Source organism: Pholcus phalangioides, unplaced genomic scaffold (genome assembly GCF_987345545.1).
Source record: "Pholcus phalangioides strain wild (caught in Gottingen) unplaced genomic scaffold, Ppha-v1.0 ptg000015l_1, whole genome shotgun sequence".
NCBI lineage: Eukaryota > Metazoa > Arthropoda > Arachnida > Araneae > Pholcidae > Pholcus > Pholcus phalangioides.
Genome location: NW_028301608.1, coordinates 112,027,266 through 112,050,751, shown reverse-complemented (window position 1 = coordinate 112,050,751; position 23,486 = coordinate 112,027,266). Strand labels below are relative to the sequence as shown.

General features: G+C 34.0%; 1 protein-coding gene and 1 long non-coding RNA gene across 2 annotated transcripts in view; both read right to left on the bottom strand.

The window, feature by feature from the left end:
• Window positions 1-23,486, bottom strand: part of LOC149077608 (uncharacterized) — a 165,409-nt gene that overhangs the window by 136,396 nt on the left and 5,527 nt on the right. The window contains exon 4 of the mRNA XM_089242381.1: window positions 22,702-22,774. Within this exon, the coding sequence (XP_089098507.1) occupies window positions 22,702-22,774 (73 nt within the window). The remainder of the gene's footprint in view (window positions 1-22,701; window positions 22,775-23,486) is intronic.
• On the bottom strand, window positions 19,874-20,355 carry LOC149077609 (uncharacterized). Its single transcript, XR_016194178.1, has 2 exons — window positions 20,244-20,355; window positions 19,874-19,985 (listed from the first exon to the last, which is right to left on the bottom strand). It is a non-coding gene; the product is annotated as an uncharacterized LOC149077609 (long non-coding RNA).

Genomic DNA, 23,486 nt, shown 5'->3' with positions numbered 1-23,486 from the left:
TAGTTCTATAGCAAATTTTGGATCTCCGAAGATTTCTCCGTGTTGGCCTTTCAATCCAGGTATCTTCGAAATAATTTACAATATCATGTAAATCGTTGTCTCTGTAGAACTCGCTATCTTACAAATCAGTAATGTATCAGTAAATATGCTAATCCTAAGTCTGGAAAAAGTGGAAAGGGATTTTTTTTTTACAAAACACAATCACTGCGCTGAACTGTCGTAAATCCCGATAGTATGGTTCTGAGGTACAGTATTGTTAAGACATCATATGATAATGTAAGTGTGTAATATCTTCCTGATGTTAATATAGATAAAAATCTTTGAGAAATATCTTGTTTTTCTAACTTGTCTACGTTTCGATGCCAAACTCATTTTCTAACAAGCATCTATGTTCTGATTTTGCGAAATGAATATAAAAAAGTGTTTATACATATTAATTTTTTTTATTTTTAGTGGAAGCGAAATTTGTAATCGCATTTCTTGGAAATGGTTTAATTTGTTTAATGGGATATTTTTGATTTGTTCAGGGAAATAGTTTTATTTAACGAATGATTCGTTGAACAGGAGCAACCACTTGTTATTTTCTAGGTCTTGTTTGGCTTTTAGTGTTTAAACATCGGTGACTGATCACATATTTACACACGGCTTACGCCAGCTTTTCATTCTGCAATTGTCATCATCTCCAAGCAAAGCCGACATTTAAATAAAAGAGAAAAGAGATACAGCGAATTTGTCGACATAATTGGATTTCCAATTTCAGTTTTAGAACTTCTCTTTTGATATTTTCTTGACATGAAAATTTCGAAATTTCTGTCTATTCATGCATACATTTCTACTCATTAGTTTCAGGATTTGTGATTCGATATGAATTTCACATATGTATACAATATACTAACCATAAGTCAGTGCTCGAATTTTTTAGAATTTAAAGAAAAATACTGGATGAATCGTTTTGTAGTTTTGGGCATGTGAACATGATGCCTGAATTCACATTTTCCAGTGAAGATTTAGAGACCCAGTGTCTTTAAGGTACAGACAGAAAAAACTAAATAAAAAATAGTGTTTTGGATCATTCTTGCGTCATAAAAAAAGCTGCAAACAATTTGTAACTTTAACAAAATATATTAATTGCTTTGTGAAATATACATTATGCATTTTCGTCAAAATAGCACGTAGGCCTACACTTATAAAGAGATATGAATGTTTCTTTTAAAAATTCCAATTTTCAGCAAAGCCGTCCTCACGCGTGTGAGACGGATGCGGTCGCACTGGGCCCCGCGGTATGGGGGGAGGACCCCACATTTAGGGTAATAGAAGTGTAAAAAAAATACAAATGCTAAATATATTTTCAATTCTGGGATTTTTTTCTCTAATTCTGAAGTTTCATCGATTCTGGGATATTTTCTGTCATTAATACTGAATTTCTATCACTTCTAGGATTTTGTTCTCCATTAATTTTGAATTTTCATCATTCCTGGGGATCTGAATTTTTTCCATAAAATTAGGATGCGAATTTCCTTCAATTCTGGGAATTTTTTTTCTCATTAATTTCCGTCAATTCTGGGATTTTCGTCTTTGATTAATTCTGAATTTTCATCGGTGAGTAGATATAATACATTTACAGAATTCCTGTGCATTTGGTGACAACGCATGAATCTTGAATGGATGCCGATGATTCCCTCCCCCCCCCCCCCACCACAAAATATATAAAATCGGAGCTAAGGAACCCTGAAATTATTTTCGCACCGGGCTCCGCGTCTGATTAGGGTGGCCCTGATTTTTAGCTCATGTTTTTTTTTTCTAATAACATGTGAAGTTCTCAACGAATTTCCACGAAACATGTAGAAAATGTGACAATATATATTAAACACACTCAAGTGGAATTCGAAATGAAAACATTAAATACATTCGAATAAATTCGATCGTTTTAAGAAAATGATTTTCGAGCACGCATGCGCAAAAAGAAATTTCAGTTTTATTTTTTGATAATTTTGTTGCCAACTACCTAATGCAACTTATATGAAATTTCCAGTTAAATGTCGTAAAAATTCCGAAAGATGTTGACGATATAGTAAGCTGTGTATACAGGGGTGCGATTGCCTATTTTCGCCCTCTCCGCATTTTACGGGCGAACCACTGATCCTAGAGAGAGACATACTTCTAGTTATAAAAATTATCCAAATGTGCATCATTCATGTTGCAAGGGATTGTATAGTTAGCAGAATTAGCTTCTTATACGAGAACCCTGTCCTCAAAACCGAGTTAGAAAGTTCTTGCCCTGTCTCTCTTGAAGTCAACAAAGAAAATTCCACGTTTTTAAGTGCAATTTTCACTGAGATATTTACAATTCAAAAATATAGGAAGATAATTAGGGAAAGAACAGTATAAATAAAAGAAAGCCGGGTTGTCCAGTAGTTTTTGCTGTTCTTTCCCAACTTTATCCTCCGATTTTGGAAGGTAAGATTGCTAATTATCGGTAAAATTGCTGAACAACCCTTTAATGCGGGCTCAACTCCCGGAGCTGTTTTTAAGTCGTTTTTTTTGCGGGGGGGGGGGGGGTATAGCGTTAACAACATTTACAGATGTCCCCCCTCCCCCCGCTTTTCGAATTTGAATATCTCAGTGAATATTGAATTCACAGAAACGTTTATATATAGTTGGCATCTAAGAAGGAAGGGTTAACAAATTTCTAATTGAATTTTGGGGCACGCGGGTACTGTATAAAAATGTATTTTTTATTTTAGCAACTATACAAGCACATGAAACATGAACGGCATATCTGAGTACTACACGTTATTTGGAAACATTTTTTAATTGAGCAACTTACTAATGTTAATTTACCGCACACAACTATTAACTGACAAAATTTTTAAGCGAATTTGAAAATTCTAATAATAGTATTGCTCAAAAAAGTATTTATCAGTATCATATTATATTGACTTTTTCTATGTGACGCATTAGTCAAAAACCGGTGATCTCAATTTCGATCACAACAGTTGTAATTTTTATTCGGTAGGTAACAGCAGTAGTTACAGTTCACACAGTGGATATAATATATACAGTAAAACCTCGTTAAGTCGTCACCCTAATAAGTCGTCACTCCGATTAAGTCGTCATTTTTCTACAGGCCCTTCCATCTCTCATAGACAACAATGCTATTAAATCCTCGTTTACTCGTCGCTAATTCCGGTTAACTCGTCACTATGAAAAAATTTGAGAAAGTGGAGCACAGACTATTTTTATGGCTCCCATAAAAAAAAAGATCTTGTTAACAGCATTGCCATATGCTTAAAAGTCACCATAAAATTCTATATACCCAAACGGAACAGTTTAAGTAACGAAAGTTATGCTGGGGGAGTTCATTGCCGACTAAGGTTTTTGGAACGTTGGGGGCTGTTCAAGATGATCTCATTTCTGCCTGGGCTCCATTGGATAAACTGCGAGACACCCAGGCTCTGTCGCAAGAAGCAACGTAAGCACTTCGGCCCCCCCAGGGCATCTCCGGCAAAACCAAAATTTATGGATACGTCGAAGATTACACATAGTGCAAGAAATCAAGAATTATGTAAATCGAAGAATCCAATTAATCAAGTTAAAGTCAAAGTGCAACGGGCACGGATAATAAATAATTATAGAAAGCATGGACTCTCCTAATTTAGGGCTTGAAATTTAAACAAAATATCTTTGTTGAACAAAATTTGACATTCTTTCCCAAGTAGAGGTCTTCTGTTTACTTTTCCCTGCCCGGGGCCCCTCCGTCAAGTCAAAAGTGTTCGAGATTACTTTGTAGCATGACCTACTGATGAAGAATTAAAATACTAAAATTTTAAATTTGATGTCTATGTAAAATTAATGTGAAATAGTTTTCTGTTATGAGGAAAAGCTACTTATAGCTTTAGACTAACAGAGCAACTGTTCATCTAAATTAAAAATTACTAGTATAAATCAAAGTGTACAGTACATTTTACCACAATAATTTAAGTGATAAGAGATGAAAAAGGTAAAAAATTGATATCGTTTATTCTTTCGCGATCTATAAATGATGACTCAATTTCCCCTTGCAGCATTTTACTTGCAAACCGTTTATTCTAGAAGCATACTTTCAATCAGAAAAAGTATCCAAATGACGTGTAAAACTCAAATATGTCATTTATGTTTGAAGGGGTTTTATAATTATAAAAAAAATCAACTTTTTTTATACGAGCACCCTGTCCTCAAAACCCAACTAGAAACTTGTTGCCCTGTCTCTCCTGAGGAAACAAAAATCCACGTTTCTATGTGCAATATTCGCAACACCAGTTCAAAACTCATGCTGTAGAGAACTTGTGAGGCATTTCGGCATGAGAAGTGTGTATAGAAATAATACGCAGTACGAAAATGATAGCTGTTAAACAATCAAACAGGCTTGGAAGAAGATTCCACAGCAAGTCATTTATGACTTATCTCGATCGATGACATCCCCATTGATAAAAATTATATATAGAGAAAAAAGGCAATTTTTTTTCCTTATGCCAGGAGCGTTTGAACTTCACTACAAATTCAACAATTTTTTTTTTCTGAGACAGTGTAGCATCAGTGTACTCACCAATTCATTTATTTTTACTGGAAAATGTTTAGTTCCACTTGTGATTATAACTCTAAAACTTTCATGCATCAACAGATTTTCGAGATATGGTCCTTTTCCAGTTGTTCTTAAACTTTTTCTCAGCAACTTAAGGGCTGTATTCACCGACAGGGTTTAAACTATAGACACATTTTTTGAATAACAGATCAACATACATTGGCTAAGAACCTGAATTTAACCAATCCGTATCGATCTCATCAAAAAATTGTGACTATAGTTTAAACCATGTCGGTGAATACCGCCCTAAGGAAATCGTGTATCCAACAGCGGTGTGCAACCATCGCCATCGTGATATCCCGGATGAGATATTCTCATATATAGTTCTAAAATTTTTCTAAATTATTTCTCGCATTCTTCGTGATCTTATTTCAAAATCCCACATTTAATGAGAGAATTAAGGTCATCTTTTCATTAATTCATTTAGGGTTCGGGTATTTTTGAGCTGGTGTTTTTCATCATTTATGTACAATATGCAATTATGATTGCTTTTTATGTTGACGTACCCAAAAAATATATCAGAAATCCGACGTCGGGGGAGAGGCAATTATTTTTGATTTCCGCGTAGGGTGGAATTTTCACGCAACGTTTCCAGAAATCCAGCACTTGGTGTAATGAAGTTTTTACAGATCCTATCCATGTATGCAATGAAGACCGAATGATGGAAATGTAATTGTTTTGCGTAGTTCAAGAAAAGTTAAGCATTTAATTACTTCGTAAATATATGTATATAAATATATACAGGGTGATTAAACTTCCCGCACTCTGAGTAGTCTTTCTCAAAAACTGCTAATCCAAACGCAGCCAAATTCTTAGAATATTATATCAAGGGAGAGAGAATTTTGAAAGAAAAGATAGTTAAATTTTCGATCACCAGGTGAAAAAGCACTTTCTTTATTGAATTCTCCATCGTTAGTATACTGACTGCTACTAAAAAGGGAAATTTTTGTAATATAAATAATGTACGCGTGTAATTCAAATGTGAATGTCCAGCATGTGTTTATATTGCATATTCTGTAAAAGGAAAGGGAAACAAAACTGCCCGGCGCTGTGAACGGAGGCTTTGTTTCTTCACTTCCCGTCATAGTCGAGGCGCTGTATATATATTTTTGTATACATTGTGTATTTAGACCATTCTCAAATCTCTCCCACTTCAACATGCCAGCTTCTTCTTCTTCTTTCTTGCCCCCAAGTCTTTTCTACACTATTTCTTTTGAAATCCCTGGCTGCGGTCTCCGGCCTTTATGTGCCACTGGGCGCACGTGCAATTTTTCTCCCTAGACATTGGATTCAATCACCCATTTTTGTCAAATGATTTGTACGTTGCATCGACTTGATGGCTGAATTCATGGGGAGAACGACGCGAGTGATTCGAAACTTGCGAGCACGGGGCAAGGGGAACCACCATTATAAATCTTTGCTAACTTTTCCGACACAACTCTGACTCTTTTGAGGTAACGGATTAAGGTGCTTTGCATCAGTCCGGGGTTGTAATCGGTTCTGTCTATCTATCTACTGTGGCGTATGCAAATTACTGTGCTGTGACGTGTACATGTGGCACTGCAGTCCATACACATATAAACCGGAATCAACCTGGAGAAATAGCTGCTCTATACCTTACTCCGTCACTAGCCATCACATCCACGCGGGTCGTGCTGATGATCTAAATTCTTAAATTTTTGTGTCAATTATGTCCTAATATTTAATTGTTGAATGTTTAATTATTAATAGTTTAATAAATAGTTATTAACCCTTTCAAGTTCCTATATTCAATATTGGAGTCATTCACCTCACCACTAGACTACTGACCACTACTCAGACCTATGTTGCTCCCCTACTGGTAGACATATTCCTTTGAAACTTGGTATATACGCTATATGGAACATGGAAAAAAGTAGAATGTAGCGAATGTAGAAGAAAGCCCCACTTTTTCACCTGGTGGTCGAAAATTTAACTACTTTTTTTTTAATTTCATAAATCTTTCTCTCCTATGGTCTCATTAAAATATCCTGAAAATTTTTCTCGATTCGGATAAGCATTTTCTGAGAAAAACTAGTCAGTGTACGGAAACTTTAATCATAATCACCCTGCAACAGGGTCCATAGGTAACAGGCGTATGGTATCTTACTAGCAAGCCGATGATCCTGTAGACATACTTTCAATTTGTAAAAAGTATCCAAATAACGTATCTTTCATGTTACAAGTGGTATAGTAATAAAAACGAAAATGTTAACTATTTGTATGTACACCCTGTGTTCAAGAACCCAGTTTTAAAGTTGTTGCTCCGTCTCTCCTGATGCCAAAAAAAAAAAAAAAAATCCACGTTTCTAGGTGTGTGAAATATTCACTGAGATATTCACATTGGAAAAATGTAAGAAAGTCGGGGAAAAACGGTTTATCAGCATTTAATGCTGTTTTTTCTCAACATTCCTCCGTTTTTCGAATGCAGTTTCGGAAGTTTTTCTAAACTTTTGAGACAGCTATATTTCATAATTTTTAATTGAAAAATTCCAAAACTAATTTTCTGGTTTGAACGGCAAAACGTAAGTTTAGTTCCTCCATTGAACAGGCGCACTCTTTCCTTATCACGCGGACAGCGCCATCTAGTGGTGGATGCTGTCGCCACAGATCTAATTGTCATTGTGTATAAAACGATTAAACATTTTCACATTTCAATTGTTTTAATAATATAGCCTTTCCAGTCAAAATCATTCACACGAAACCAGCTTTTCATTTACTTTTCTCATGGGGTTTCAAAAACTCATGGGGTTTTCCAAACTCAAACCCTGGTTTGAGTTTGGAACCACCATCGCGTTTCCTGCATCTTCTGAAGAGACATTTTTACAATACGTTATGTTTTTTTCTTCATATTTTTCAGTTCTTGTTCCTCAAAAAGATGAATAATTACTTTTTATGTTACAAAAAATTGTGCAAGAGGTGTTGAAGCAACAAGCGATATGAAAAACACTTCTTTTTTTTTAAATTTCCAACAAAATAATCCAAGTAAAATAATCAATAGTTGAGATCAAGGCCGTAACTAGACAGGTACAACAGGTGCGCCCTCATAGAGCCTACTTGGAGGGGGGCGGGGCAGAATGGGCCTCAATGGGCCAGATTGGGCCTAAATTCAAATTCATTCACAAGGCACAGGAATGGCCCTGGATGGGATTGGACTATTTCAGTGGCGCGCAAACTTTTTGAACCGTGACTCCCTTCTGATCAAAAATTTATAGGTGACCCCTTCATATGCTGACCATATTTTTTCCGGGACATTCCGGTTTTTTGCCGGTTAATGTGCTACCCGAATACCCTTTTCGGAACGCTTGTTTTTATTTTGATTAGGTGATATTGACTTCAAAATATATTCAATTTTTCGTAATATCATGTTTAAATATTTACTTTGGTTTTTGATGTACTTAGTGTCCCGTACGTAAGATGGAAGTGTAGCGAGTGTAGTATGGTCCTTCATTTTCGTATACAAGGGAATAAATAAAGAATCATCCAATTTCAAAATGATTCTACACGTGAAATCAACCATTAAAAAAATTGTTCATAAAACGTAGACGGATGATTATTGGAAATCGGATGATTCTCCCACGTCCTTTTTTTTTGCAAGGGCATTGCACATTCGTGATTCTAGCATGACGGAGCCGATATATTGGTTATTGTACAAGTAGAATTTGGTTTATCATCATGTGAATGTATCATATAATGTGAAGCTCAGCTGAATAAAGGCATTCTTTAGTTCTAACATATTTTTAAATAAAAATGAATTTCTTATTTGGAAGTTTTTATTTTGGAGAATCTCTCGCTACATCGCTATTTCATTAACGGAAAACTGGCTGAATGAGGAGATACTGATTTTTCAGGAAAGGAAAATAATTACCAAACAAGCCAAAACAAATTCTCCAATACTTATTGCTGTGTTGGCAAATTTTTTTTGGCTTGTTTGGTAATTATTTTCTTTTCCTGAAACATCAGTATCTCCTAATTCAGCCAGTTTTCCGTATCTGTCGTATTGACAAGTGTGAGAACGACGTCTTTTGTCATATACGTCGGCCCTGATGTCATGTGCGAGCTATTAGCAGAATGTTGCCGCCGTCCATAGTACGGAGCCAGCATATACATACTCTCCAAGGAGGAGGGAATTCCATCTGTCTTCACAGCTTAGTTGGTAGAGCGCTCGTCCAGCAAACGAACGGGGTTCGAATTCCCGCCAGAGCGCAGGTGAATTTTCCTTTCCTGAAACATCAGTATCTCCTTATTCAGCCAATTCTCCGTATTTGTCGTACAGCAATAAGTCACCAAAATATTTATTTTTTCATCTTTTACCCTCCAGCAGCGGACACAATGCGAGGATCGTATTGTATAAAATTTTTCGGGGTTACTCTATAATCGCGTTCTATACACGCAAGCAGATAAAAATATCCCGCTATTTTGTACCGAAAAATTCACAAATTCCGCTAGAGAGGTATTAATCGAATAAATGTTGTGAATTTTTTTTTTCGTTGAAAATATAGACTTTATTTGCAAACGACTTTTCGGGGAGCAGGTTCCACATTTCCTTAATTGGAAGTTTTAGCTTGCGTGGAGTAGAAAAAGTTAATTTCTTGTTGTTATTTTAAAAACTGCAACGTTTATAGAACCTGCATGTCATTTAACAACTTTTTGTAAGTCTTCTGATGTCAACGGCTGCGAAGATAGTCCTGCGCATAAATATTTTGAATTACCGTATATAATAAGTATTATTATTTTTTCTTTGCTAATAATTGTAGTAAAAATAGCTTGTTATATGCCATAATAACAGTACCTTGACTGAATTTCCTCGAATTGTATACATTTCAGAAAAAAAATGTATTTATTTCCCTTTATACGATCAGGGACGAAATATTGTGTCCAAATGCCAGTGGAATAAATTCAATCCAGCGCTGATTGTTTCTTCAACCTCTTTTTTTTCCTCATCGCGAAGCTTATTGTTATCCTGTGAAACAAAGTTGTGTGTGTTTTCCCCCTCCCTCCATGTCCTCCTTGGCTTCCCCCCGTTCTCCACCGCATCCCCCCCCCCACATATAATGTATCTTTCCAGTACTAATCCTTCTATTATATACTGTACATGGAAGTGAGAAAGAGAACACGTAGGTGTGGGTGAAAAAGCAAGACACTGTACATCTCTGATCTCTCTGTAACTCTTTTATCTAATTATCTACTGTCTGTATTGCTCCTCCCTACCCTTATTGTTTTTTTATTATTCCTTTTTTTAACGTGCGAACAAGGCTACCATATATTTCATGTTTGTGCGTCTAATACAGATCATTCAAATGTATCACAAGCAGCTCGAAGGGATTAATGTATAGGTTCCTATAGTTTCTAATAAGAAGTTGGAATATTTTGCATACTCTTATGCATTTCTTATATGTACTCAATTGATTCAAATGTGTACTCTTACAAATTTCTTTTCATTCACTTTTTATTTCTTTCATACCTAGCACAACGCAAGTCCATCGCCATGGGTAATTTACTACCTAGTGAGTTGCACTTGAAGTTTAAGTGTATGTACCTAACAGTCTGAGTGCGTATCTAGTGTTGTGTCCAATTTTTCAGTGCTGCCACCTATCTCTTCGGAAGTGAAGTGTAATGAATGAATATTTGTACTTTTTGTTGGCCTGTTGATCTCTGTGGCGAGACTTTTTAACGGGGGGGGGGGGGATTGGCTCGCGATTGCGCCTCGGAATTGGGAACCACAGAAAACCAACTTCAGCCGACCACCACTGTGGCGACGGTGGGGCTCAAACCTGGGTCGAGTTGTCACTATGACCACCACAGCGGCAAAAAATGTCGGATAGCTTCACGTTACTTCGTGTACTTCGGTACGTATGTCCCGTGTTTTAATCATTGTTCAAACTGGGGATCTTTTCATTGACTGTGAACAAGGGGTGTTTTTCTCTATTATTAAATAAGTACTCTTGTTCGAACATTCGACTATAAAGGGTGGATACTATCGAACGCCCAATAAATAAGCCCGCGATTCCTTGTCAAAAACTTATGTGGAAAAACGCATTCCGTTTTTTTGATTTGACCCATAATTAAAGAGTTATAACGCTTTAAAAATTCCTTCACTTACAAATCATGCCAAATTCACCAAATGTACACCAAACGTAGAACGATCGTTCATACAAAAAATTAGAAATGTTTTTTTTTTCTTTGATCAGAGTTGTAAGAAGTCTGTGTTCATTTGATTTATCCCGTATGAATAAATAAACTTTTATTAACAATTTTGAGATGAGATTGTGTGTTATCCAGTTTTAATTTAGTTTCCAGAAATTTACATGTTTCATCACCGATTTTGATTGCAATTTTGCAACAAAATAAACTTGATTAATACAATGAGATTGTTGAATGCTATCGAGAGATCACAGTTACAAATTATCATAATGAGGTCTAATAAATAAAGTTTGAAATTTTTACGGTATCCCACTTATGACGGTTTTTAACAGCTGATTGATGCGACGATATTTAAAGAGATAAAATTCAACTACTTTTGTGTGCGGTGAATCGAACCCACAATATCCTCTCACTTGAGTTTTCTCTCTTTCCTAAATTTATTTTCGCATGGCAGCTGTGAAAAAACCTTCGTATGGATAGCGGAGAGTGACATATTCCTCTGAACTCCATGTTATAAGCATGAAACAATATTCAAAAGCATTCTTAGAAAAACAAACAGTAAAGGGGTAGCTCACAATTTTCAAAATGAAAGCGAAGGGGGAGGCTTTATTCTTTGTGGTAATAAAATTACGAAATGAAATATAATAGCATCTGAAAGGGGAGGCTAAATCAGTAGTGCCTAGGGCGGCGAGAGTCTGAAGTCCGTCTCTGCTTAGAGGGGCATAAGTCAGTCACCGCTTTATAAGTACGCCTGAAAAAATGACCAAGTTCCGCGCGAATCATGAAGGATGGAATAAATTTCGTTCAAAAGATCTTGTCGAAATCTCTCTTGTAAAAAGGTATAAAGTGAATTTATAAACATTTCAGCGCGATAAAAGTAAATTGGTCAGAATTTAAATGAAAAATCCTCATTCATTGTGAAATGCAGAATTCGGTGTGTAAATGCGATTAACTACATGAATAGTCAGTAGAAAAACATCAGAAACCAATACTTATTTTGTGTGTGTCGATTCATGAAATCATTAGTTAGATTTAAAGTTTCTGATTTGTGAATCGTTATTATTTTACTGTTTCTACCAGTCACTTTCGTCACAAGCTACGATTTTTACATCCTTTATTGAAGCTTTCTACGTGTAACTGTTTCGATGACATTAAAAAAAAAAAAAAACGACAGCACACTACACTGTATGCACCTTCACTTAAGAGATTTCCATTAACAGTGACGGAGAAAACATTAACATACATTTTCGCAAAGAAGGGATTTTGTTCATTTTTTCAAATAGCTAACACTTTACAAATCTGGTGATGAATTTGCCAATATAGTGGACGAAGCTAAAACACAGTGATAAAGGAGAGAAATATGGAGAGAAAAAGTGTCAATCATGATAAAAGAAGATAGAACTTGGCTTCTAAAACGGGATTAGATATTTCAGATCACTTTCAAACAGCGTCAACACGCTGCAGAGAGTCAAATTCACATTGTTGGGTGTTTGACGCGTAACTGATCGCTACAAAACTGGCAAGTCACAAAAATTCAAAACGTTATAGCTCTCTAATTACTGATCAAATCAAAAGACGGAAAAAAAAATCATTTTTCCATATTAGTTTTTCACAAAAATCACGCGTGTAATTATTGGGCGGTGATAGTATCCATCCTGCATATTCAAATTTGTAATTATCTGATGAAATTTATAATTTTGCATCATTTGACATTAGCGAAGATGTTTCTAAAAAAACTCGGGAAATTTTATAACTCAGATAAAAACAGTGACAGTGATATAGCTAAATTTTTTATTAACAAGAAGTTGATTTACACAAGCATTCCATAAACCATGAACAAATTTTCAAAGACATTGAAAATAGCAGTGTGCACCTTTAATAATATTACAGTACTGATAAAATAAATGCCCCGTAGAGATGTAACATATAAAATTCATATCAAGAAACCACTTGTGCATTTCATACAGAGAATTTTTATTAAATTTCAGAAACAAAAGAACTGGAATCTTGAGTGGTTGAATGTCAACTAAATAGGATTGTCACATAGTTCATAGAGTTCTATTGACAATGGAGAAGCAAAAAATATCCACAGGCTAAATCATATTCTGAACGTAATAGGTGCCCTATAATAATAAAAAATGTCTATTTTCATATTCCATTAGTTATAAATGTCCAATGTTATATCGGGAAACAAGAAGATGAGTCAAAAATACATTTCATCGACCTGAAAAAAAAGATAAAAAGCTGCTCAGAATCACTTTAACTGCACGTTTCTCATATTCATATATTTTTCACAAAGAAAAGCTAAATATTTGATCAAACATAAGATTGTATGTTTGATATTTGTGATGTATATTTGTCAGGGGAATATAATAGGAATGTATTAAAAATGTTTTTCTTAATAACTCATTTAATTTCAAGTGATTTTTTTATTAACATCATTAATAATTTTAATTGAACCATTGTCTTTTCTCTTTTCAATTACTCCGAAGAAGCTAAAAAAAACCAATTATTTGATAAGTAAAAAATTATTCTTCTCTTGCAAATAAGAAATCAATAGGTATCAATAATCTTGACAAATTACTAGCAAATTAGTTTTTGCATGCTCAGTATTGTTTTTGAAATTTACTTATAATATTTATTTAAAATATTTTTGAAATAAATATATAGGTTAAGAAATATATAATAAATTAATAAATATATTAACTCAAACATTTATTTCAAAATTTTAATAATATTACGGTATAAACGATGCAAAAATAACAAAACTTATTAAATAACGACATATTAATAAATAAATTCAATCCATGCGTGCAGTAAAAATGATTCAACAACTCACTCTCACTTTCGGGAAAAAGAACAAAATTTCCATGTTATTCAACAACATCATTATTGTATTCGATATTAATGATTCATATCAATTCAAAATAGCGTTAATAATTTTTCATTCATGAAACATAATTCAAAATTACAAATACTGTATATTATCTTGAGTAAGAACGTATGACTCAATTTCATATAATCATCATTGGAACTAATTTCTTCATTCATATCATATTTAATTGGCGTTAATCGAATCATGTGAAATTAAATTAAAATATAGTTGTTTGTAATTGAATCAGGTTGCTTTTGAATGATTTTAATACTCACGTCCTCTCGGAATACATCGAGATAATCATTGGCACCAGCAGATACTGCTGCTGAATTGACATTTCCAGTTTCATCGATTATTTCGCTGGACCTTTTGACAACCTGAAAAAGGCGTGGGAAGTGGAATTTTTTTGTATAAAAATCAAATGACTAGCCACATAAATTAAGACGAAACCTACCTTTTAACTCTAATACTTAATTTTTTTGCAAATTTTCAAAAACATTCATTAAAAAATGCTTGCGTGCATGATAAATTTTCATAAAATCAATGAAATTGAATAAAAAAATGATTCAAAATAAAGAAAACTATTCAGTTCATAAAATGATGACATAGATTGAGATTTTATCTCTTTTTTTTTTAAATATAAGTTTAAAAAGAAGTTTATAATCAAAGTATTTATGAATATATCTTTTCCGTAATTTTATAAGTGAATAGATATACAGTTTTCTTTATTTTTAATGAATGCTTGTATTCAATTTCATTGATGTCGTGTTACTTTATCATGCACGCCAGCTGTTGATGTTTTTCTGAAAATTATTAAAAAACTAAATATTGGGGGTACGTAAAATTTTTAGTGACATAGAGCGTATACCATAAAATATATGTGGTGAAATTTTAAAATAAGCGCAATGGGCGAATAATACTTTCAATAATATTTCAAATACAAATACAAATACAACGCCACAACAGGCAAAATGCCCAACGAGGTGGCTGATAAAAAGATGCCCATAAAAATATGGATGTCATATATTTCAAAAATGACAGCAATCCAATTAAAAATGCAATTAACACAAATTATATTTCTGCATAAGAATGTTTTTTACTGTGTTTAAGAATTAGGACATCCCAATATATATTCGAAAAGATAAGTTTTCTTCATTAATAATTTAGGTTTTAATGTATCTTTTAACATTTATTTTATATAGCTATTTATTAAAGAATCTGTACTTACTATAATCTACAAGAAAAGAGGTATAATTTTTTTTCAATGAAACACTCCATGATAATTGTTGTATATTTGTTTGGAAACGAAAATTATTTCCGTACATAAAACTTTTAACAATTTTGGGTAAGAACGAATTCGGTAAAAAATATTGATACCATTTCTTTACTTAAACCATCCAACGGAAAAATATAATTAACATATTTTAATATTAAATGTTATTATGTATTAACGCATATTATATCAATGTCCGATTAATAAATATCCTTATAGTACTTATTGTTGCTTTTATTATTGGTCTATCATTATTGTTATTATTATTATTATTATATTACGAGGTGTATATTGATCAATACTTACATATTTGATGACGGTTTTCAGGATTTCACCATTTTCGTCCATACCGTGCTCCTTGATTACTTCCTATTACGTATTAAATAAAATAAAAAATAAAAGATTACATGACGATAAACTAAACAGACCTAGGGCTCACACTTTTTCTACTTCTTCGTAAAATGCCCTACTTTCCGGGTTTTTTCCTACTTTTCCAAATTTTTTACCAAATCAAGTCAGCAAAATTCATCTAACTGTTTTTAAATGAAGATGGAATCATCAGTATAATAGCAAATAATACGAATATAGAAGATTGCAATTAATGGTTCTGCCAAATTAAAAGTTTTATCATTTTTCGAAGTTATTTGGGGAGTGTATGTGAACCGATTGGTTTATCGATTTCTCCTTTGCTAAGTTTGAGGGCTCCAAAACTCTTTTTGTTTCAATGCTTTTAGTAAGTAAAAACTTCTGTCTGGGTGGAAAAAATAATTTTATATTATCTGCTTCATTTTTTTGTGTGTGGTATTAGACTATTCGTTACTCTATACAGTAACTGTACAATATAGTTACTGTAGAGTAATTAACATTCAAAAATATGGTGCACATTTCGTATAGGTGCAACAACAGTTTGCATAACAAAATAGTTGGACCTCCTATTAAGACCTAGGTTTTGTGAAACTGATGCTACCCAATAGGATTCAATTGTCTTCTGCATTTTTAGGACATACAGGAGCATGAACAATGTTTACAAATCTCTGCAAAGAGCTAGAAATGAAATTGCTTTATTTGTGATTTAAAACAATGACACTGGCATTAAACAGTAAAACGTAAACAAATCCCTTTAAAAAGAATGGACAGCGCAGAAAAAAATTATCTGTGGTTGCTAGTACGCTGTTTTGGTCCAAAATTATTTTTCTTACCAGTTCATTTCTATGTTTTTGCTTTAGCTCAAGCTTAGTTGAATCTTATAGGATTCTGAAATAGTGCTATGGAAAAAATATTTTTGAATTTTTTAAAAATAAATTTTTGAGAGATTTTCTTTTATATTGGTCTATGATTACATTGTCTGGGAGGCACCCCCCCCCCCCCACGTCCTACTTTTTCCAATATTTTATCCTGCAGACACAACAAATTGCATGTTGTCAGACAGAAAATCATTATCGTGTAGATCATATTGCACTAGTTTTATTTAGAATTTATTTTATCAGTGACTCTCAATTGCTTAAATAATTCTCACATATCCTCAATACAATTATGTTCGACTTTTTTCAAGGTATTTTCCATTAAAAATTATATTTATAAGGATATTCATCTATATATATAAAATTGATTTTCTGTCTGTGTGTGTGTTCTCCATACAAATCTACAATTTTAGATCGATCGTCGCCAAATTTTGCATATATACCAAATGGGACCCGACTTGAACGATAGGCTACTTTAAAATTTCGTCAGACCAGGGCAAATGCCCCAAATGACCAAAAAACTGCCCGGCAACAATGGTTTTTGGGCCTCAACAATCACTTTCCGAACGTTTACTTTGGTTACCGTGGTTCCCTAGCGATGAGTTTCAGACGTGTTTATGTCTTTACAATGGTTTGTCACTTCTTTAATGCTGCCAGTTATGTATAATTTTAAAAATTAAATTGAATTCTCGATTTTTGAAATATTGAATTCGCTTGGAGATACGAAGCCCAGAAAATTAAGTATGAAGTAATTAGCCGGATCTACTTTTGAGTTGGATATCCATGTAATAACATTGATTTCAACTTTTTATTTATATCTTCTCAGGCATGAAAATTAATGTCTCCGTGCATAAATTCATAGTATAGGATGTTTCAAAATTAATTATGGGCCAGTAAAGTACATCGAAGAAATTCCACAGCTTTAATTAAGCATTTTTGGAAGCTGAAACAGGCAGAGATGGATAACTTGAAGTTCAGGGGGAGGGAATCGAAATACCTAGCACCCATCAAAAAAAGTGGGGGGAGGGGACTATTCATTTCTATGTTTCTTTAAATTTAGATTTGTTTATTTCATGAGTCGCGCAGGACGTCACCATATTGGTTATCTTTAGACACGGTTTGCATGTCCCTCAAAGAAAGAGGGAGATATCACGTGGTTCATAAAGCCTCATTGAAGAAAACCCGGGCAACGCCGGGTATTATAGCTAGTAGTTTATAAAATCATTCTTCAAATGAGTAACAGACACTATTTCCCAGGGGGTTGCAAAATGTAACTTAACTATTGTAGCTCTGGCTTTCTTATATCATGTGCTTTGTATATTTGTGTTGTTTTGCCTCATAAGTGAGAAAAATACATTAAAATTTTAAAAAAAGACAAAAAACGATTAATTTAGTTTTTATAACTAATGTGTCTGTTTCGCTAAATGTAATAAATGCGGTTATTATACAGAATAATCAGTTGTTGTGCATAGTACCCAAGCATCGTTGGCAAATTTGATAAGTACTAAAAAATTATCACTTTTACTGGTGATTATGCATAATACCTAAGCGTCGCGTCGTTGGTGCACGATATACTATAGCACTACATGATATACTTTACATAATAATTCCTACATTTATCATTATATCGGGGTACGATCGTAAAATTCCTTATCATCATATCGGGGTACGATCGTAAAATTCCTTATCATCATATCGGGGTACGATAGTAAAATTCCTTATCATTATATCGGGGTCGACTATATTCATCACACATATCATTCAATTCCTACATTTATCATTATATCGGGGTACGATCGTAAAATTCCTTATCATCATATCGGGGTACGATAGTAAAATTCCTTATCATCATATCGGGGTACGATAGTAAAATTCCTTATCATTATATCGGGGTCGACTATATTCATCACACATAATACATTTATTGAGGATTTTCTACTAACGGCACTTGGTTACTATGTATAATCGCCGATGAAAGTGGTAATGTTTCCAGTATTTTTCAGCCTTACCAATGACGCTTGGGTATTATGCATATTCGCCGGTAAAGGTGATAAATTTATCAAACTTACAAATACGATTGGTAAGTATGCATAATAAGCGATTATTATGCATAATAACTGATTTATCACATTTACCGTAACAATCTATTTGAAGGATCTGTAAGAATTAATCAAACTTAAAATCGTTCTATAAAAATTGAGTTATTTAACTTACTAGTCATTCTACAGTTTCTACTATTCGTACAGTAGTATAAACGTATTTATACGAAATGCTATAAGTGAAATCACACTTACTTTTACCTGAAAAGTAAAAAAACATTTTTTTCAATTTTTATGATATAACGTGAACATAGTAGTACATTAATAATGAATAGAGATGTATGAGGATACATCGGAAGAAAATCAGTGTAAGATACCTAAGAATTCATTTGCGCGGGAAAAATTTATATTTTAAGGACAAAGTCCGAAATCGACCAGTTCACGAATTGGCCAATGTATGAATTTCGGGATTTGCCAGCCAGTTTATGAGGTGGCTGGGGATCACTAGACAGTAATGCTTCAAAACCACACACAATGTTATACGTTCACTATAGAATGACCCATGAAAACTCTGGCTTCGAGGGGGGACTTGCCAAAGATACCAGTCTAGGAGCCCTGTGCCCGAGTAGCACAGTGGTAAGGGTTCCCGTCTACCACCATGAAGGCTATCGTCAGGTCTACATATGCTTTTGGGGGGAAAAACGTATAGACAAGTTATTTTCCCTACCAAACCTGAGACGACCACCGGTAGATGACGCCTTCATTTCCGACCCAACTCAATCGGTAGTAATTTGCTGTATGACGATATGACCAGAGTTGGTGTGTGGTAAAGTAGTAGAAGCCTGAAGGGAGCCCTGCTTTGGTATGTGGGAGTGATGCAGAAATCTTGATGTCACCATAAGCCTCTCGTCAGGTATAATAGCCATTCGCAAGAGTATGTTGCTTCTTAATGACTGGTGCAACCAGTGCTAGCAGGTTTAAATTATTTGCTTCGTCCATCTGCAAGAAATTGTGCTAATCTCTAGGCACAACCTCAATTCTGAAAGCAAGTTTATGTGGGAAAAATGTGCCCCCATTTCTGTAGTTACTCTTTGCTTTGAACCATATTTTTCTGATAGCTTTTTCTTGTGATTTCTATTTACCTTTCAGTAGCAATCCCGAGATATCTCGTCAAACTTGATCTGCTTTGCATGTGAGCCATCCCCAAAATGTTTTGTCTTCTAAAAGACGCGTTGAAGGTATCTTTACCATAAAACACGTTTTCCAACCCCCTCTCCAACCAATCAAATACCAGTAGGCGGAGTCAGATCTTGTTCAAGGTTAGATAAGAGAAGGTGCGAGAAAAATGTAGAGTATAGTTTTTCCATACTCATGAACTAAATATAAGCTTACGCCTACGATAATTCGGAATTATATATTTCGTTAGCATTTTTTATTTGTCCATAACATTATACAAAATTTTTCTTTTCGTCAAGATATTACACATGAGAATTTTTTGGGAATTTTGTATTTTCTATTCGATATAGGTACGTTTCATTCCGCGTCGCCTTGAGGCATCGTACCAGCTTAACTCAGCAACCGTCGGATTTCTTCAGATGCTGAGAAATGTATGAATTTAACATATGAATTACATTGAATAAACATAGAATTACTAATTGATACTTACAATTTTTTCCATTGTTTTTATAATTTCTTCCCCAATATCTTTCACGGCATTTTTATCAACATTGCCTTCGTTATCCACCAATTCTACTTTTTTAGACGATTTTTCAGCCTATGAAACAAACAAAATTGAGATTGTGTGAATAATAATGATTGCATTTTAATATTTCGACTAAAATTACGAAGATTATCTCTATACAGAAAACCACAAAGCAACTCTTTTTTTTAAACAGTAGACAGCGTTGGATTTTTTCGCTCACTATTATTCTAAGCATATTTTCATTAGATTCTATTCATATAATTTTTATTGTACAAGTTATTTCTTTACATAATTGAAGAGTATATTTCTTCCATAAATTTCATTACTCACTTTTTCGAATATGATCCGAACAAACTCAGAAATCGTGTCATCGTCTTCCACACCATACGGTTTCAGCGCATCCTTAATGGTTATATTAGACACAAACGGTTAAATACAATTTACATAAATAAAAATCACTTATTTTTTCTCATGTTTAGTACAAGTAAAAGTAAAAATAAAACATATCTTCATACTTTCAAATTTATCTTCGTTTAGAAATCATAACTCGGCCGTGAAACCAAATGATTTTATCGCGAGAAGAGCGGAAGATCATCTTCAGTGCATTCATTTGTAATGTTAGACTGTAGAGAATTTTTTTTCTGATATCTTTTCAGGGATTAAGAGGTTTTAAATTCAATGTACAGAATGTAAGTGATAATGCGGCATTTACTTCATTAACCACCCGTCGTAGAGGTATGATGCCAACTTAAAAAATTTTCAAAATGTGTTGAAAAATTATCATGTACCAGTTTTTAGAGTGAGAATACAGTGTTTCACAAAATAAGATTCATCAGATCATTTGAAATTTTTTGTTTTTCGTGAAATACATAGTTTTCCATTGAGTTTATTAGCAGCCATTTATTTTCACACCATTTCAGCAATTTTAGCACTGATCAGTAAATTGCATTGAAAGCAATAAATTGCAATTTTTTGGCAAAATTTACTGATATTCCGTATTTATCATCGCAATTTTCTGAATTCTCCTCGATGATGTGTGGTAAACTTAAGTATGAAGGTATAATTTTAGTTCAACCCATATAAATATTACCAATAGCAATTATAACGGGTGAATAATTATATAACATCTGCCTGCGGACCACTTATGCAGCGCCTGAACTGGGGGGCAACTGCCCCAGGAGGCAGATTTAGCTGGAAACTGTGATAAAATTATCGAATTTTGAAGTGGTGGGGGGAGGTGAAAAGCATGGTTTTATCCATGTGACAAAAATTCTAGTTACGGTCCTGCATCTATGTCATCGTCGCGGACCATAGGTTGAGAAACGATGATGTATAGTATTTCAAGTTTCGGTGGTAATCGTTTGATTATACAACACATATAACAGAATTACCAGATTATTGCGATACTCACTTTGGCCTATTAAAAGAGAATAAAGTTGTTTTGATATTATATTCGGTGAAGATGACGAAAAAGTGTTTAATCTCACAATCTCGAGTAAAAACATTCTCAAGCGTGATCTGATCACCGAACGTTGACAATGATACTGAAATACACTGAATTCCGTAGGTTGATATCTAATTCCGATCATAATACAGTTTAAAAAAATTACAAATATCCATATTTAATTTACGAAGTGAAGGTCGAATAACACAGAAGTCAAATGTTAGAAAATGTGCACAAAATTGCAACTTTCGCACGTGAATTTATGGAACAAGAAATTATCCACTTTCGCAACTCTCAGCGGAAAAATTTAAAAACTCGTCTAAATTATAAAAAAGAAATAAATGAAAACCTTAACAGTAGAACCTCATTATAACGGACTTCGCTTATAACGGACAGCTAAAAAAATGAAAAAAATTGTAAAAATTTTATCTGACGAGTTTCATTTTGAGTCTTTTTTTTCCAGATCAGATATGATTTGTTGAATATAATTACAATGGAGGAACGCGGGTGTCGTCAGGGGGGGAGGGGGGAGAATATGATCGAAGGTTTGAAATTGTCAACGGAATGGGGCATAAATTATTAATACGCCGTCAATCAACTTCTTCGACATAAGGGATACCGGTATCGTTTAGTAAGGGACCATCCCAGGTTTTGGTGCCGCAGGGAGTTTTTCTCTAATAGGGTTGCCAATGAACGGAATATCTTACCTCCGGACGTCGTGAATTCTAACACAATTGGCACGTGCGATAAGCATATTGAAGTAAACAGAGAATCTATCCGTACTTAGAATGATACGCACGATGCGAAAACCATAATATTTTTATGGGCATCTTTTGAAAGCCACCTCGTTGGGCATTTTACTAGTTGTGGCCTTTGTGTTTGTTTGTATAAGAATGGGAAAAAGTATTGAAAAAAATATATTAACTCGTTTAAAAACCATTCCCAAGCAAGCGATTAAACATCAATCTTTGTTCTGTTTTGCGTAAATATGGATTCACTGCATGACTCATACCGCTCGCCAGCTTGAAAAATTAAGATTAATACAGTGCATACGTACACGTCTTTTTCAATTCAACCTATATTGAAGGCTGTTTTTTATTTCATACGTAATAAAAACTTTTTACAGCTGTACAGGGTTACATCAATGAAAGTACAGCTAACTACTATACTTTCATTGATGTACACCCTGTAACACTACACCCCCTCTAAATATTACCAGCCTTTCATTATAACATTATAACAGACAAACTTCAGTCCGTATTAGTCCGTATAACGAGGTTCTGCTACTGTTGTTCTTAGTGTTTTTCTCAATGACATAAAGACAAAGTATATATATACTCACTATGTCCTTAATTTCGTCGATATTTTTCTGTGAAACCTTGTGTTTTTCCATCACGTCAGAAAGGTCAGATTCCTCCTGTAATCAATAGAGAAATTATAGTATTTGGAAAAAAAAAAGAACACTTTAGCCCGTTAAAATCGAAAAATAACTATGAAATTCAGAATTTACGGACAGTTTCCTATAATTTTCACAAGCCTTCGATTTCCCATAATTTTAATGTACAATTTTTTTTTTCATTTTGTGTCATTTTCTGTTTGAATGAGGTCTTGATCCCCAGGCCCCTCTATAGTAAATGTATACGTAATGTAAAAAAAATAAAAATAATATTCGTATCGGGCCTCTTGTCAGGCTCCTTTATGAAGATTCGTGCGTCTTGGCAGTTAAATAATCAATCAAGCCGTCGAATTCATGGCAAAACAGGTAGGGACAGATAGTTTCCCCCCTCGATATTACCAGGACTAGGATATCACCTAGATGATCACCTAGATATTACTCGATATCACCTAGACTCTACTCGATATCACCAGGTATGAAAAACTTGTCATAAAATGAGTGAAATTGACTTTTGTAAAAACAAAAGTAGAAATTTGTTCACCTCGTTGGTCATTTTGCCTGTTACTTGCATTTGTAAATTAGGGTGTATTTGAGTGAATATTTGTAATTTTCGCTATTAATGTACTGTAGTTACAGGACATTAGGATCAGATACCAGTAGGTGTAAATCTTGAGTCGATGAACACGTGTAGGGATATAACTTTCAAAAATGTACAGTCAGTAATGTAATTACA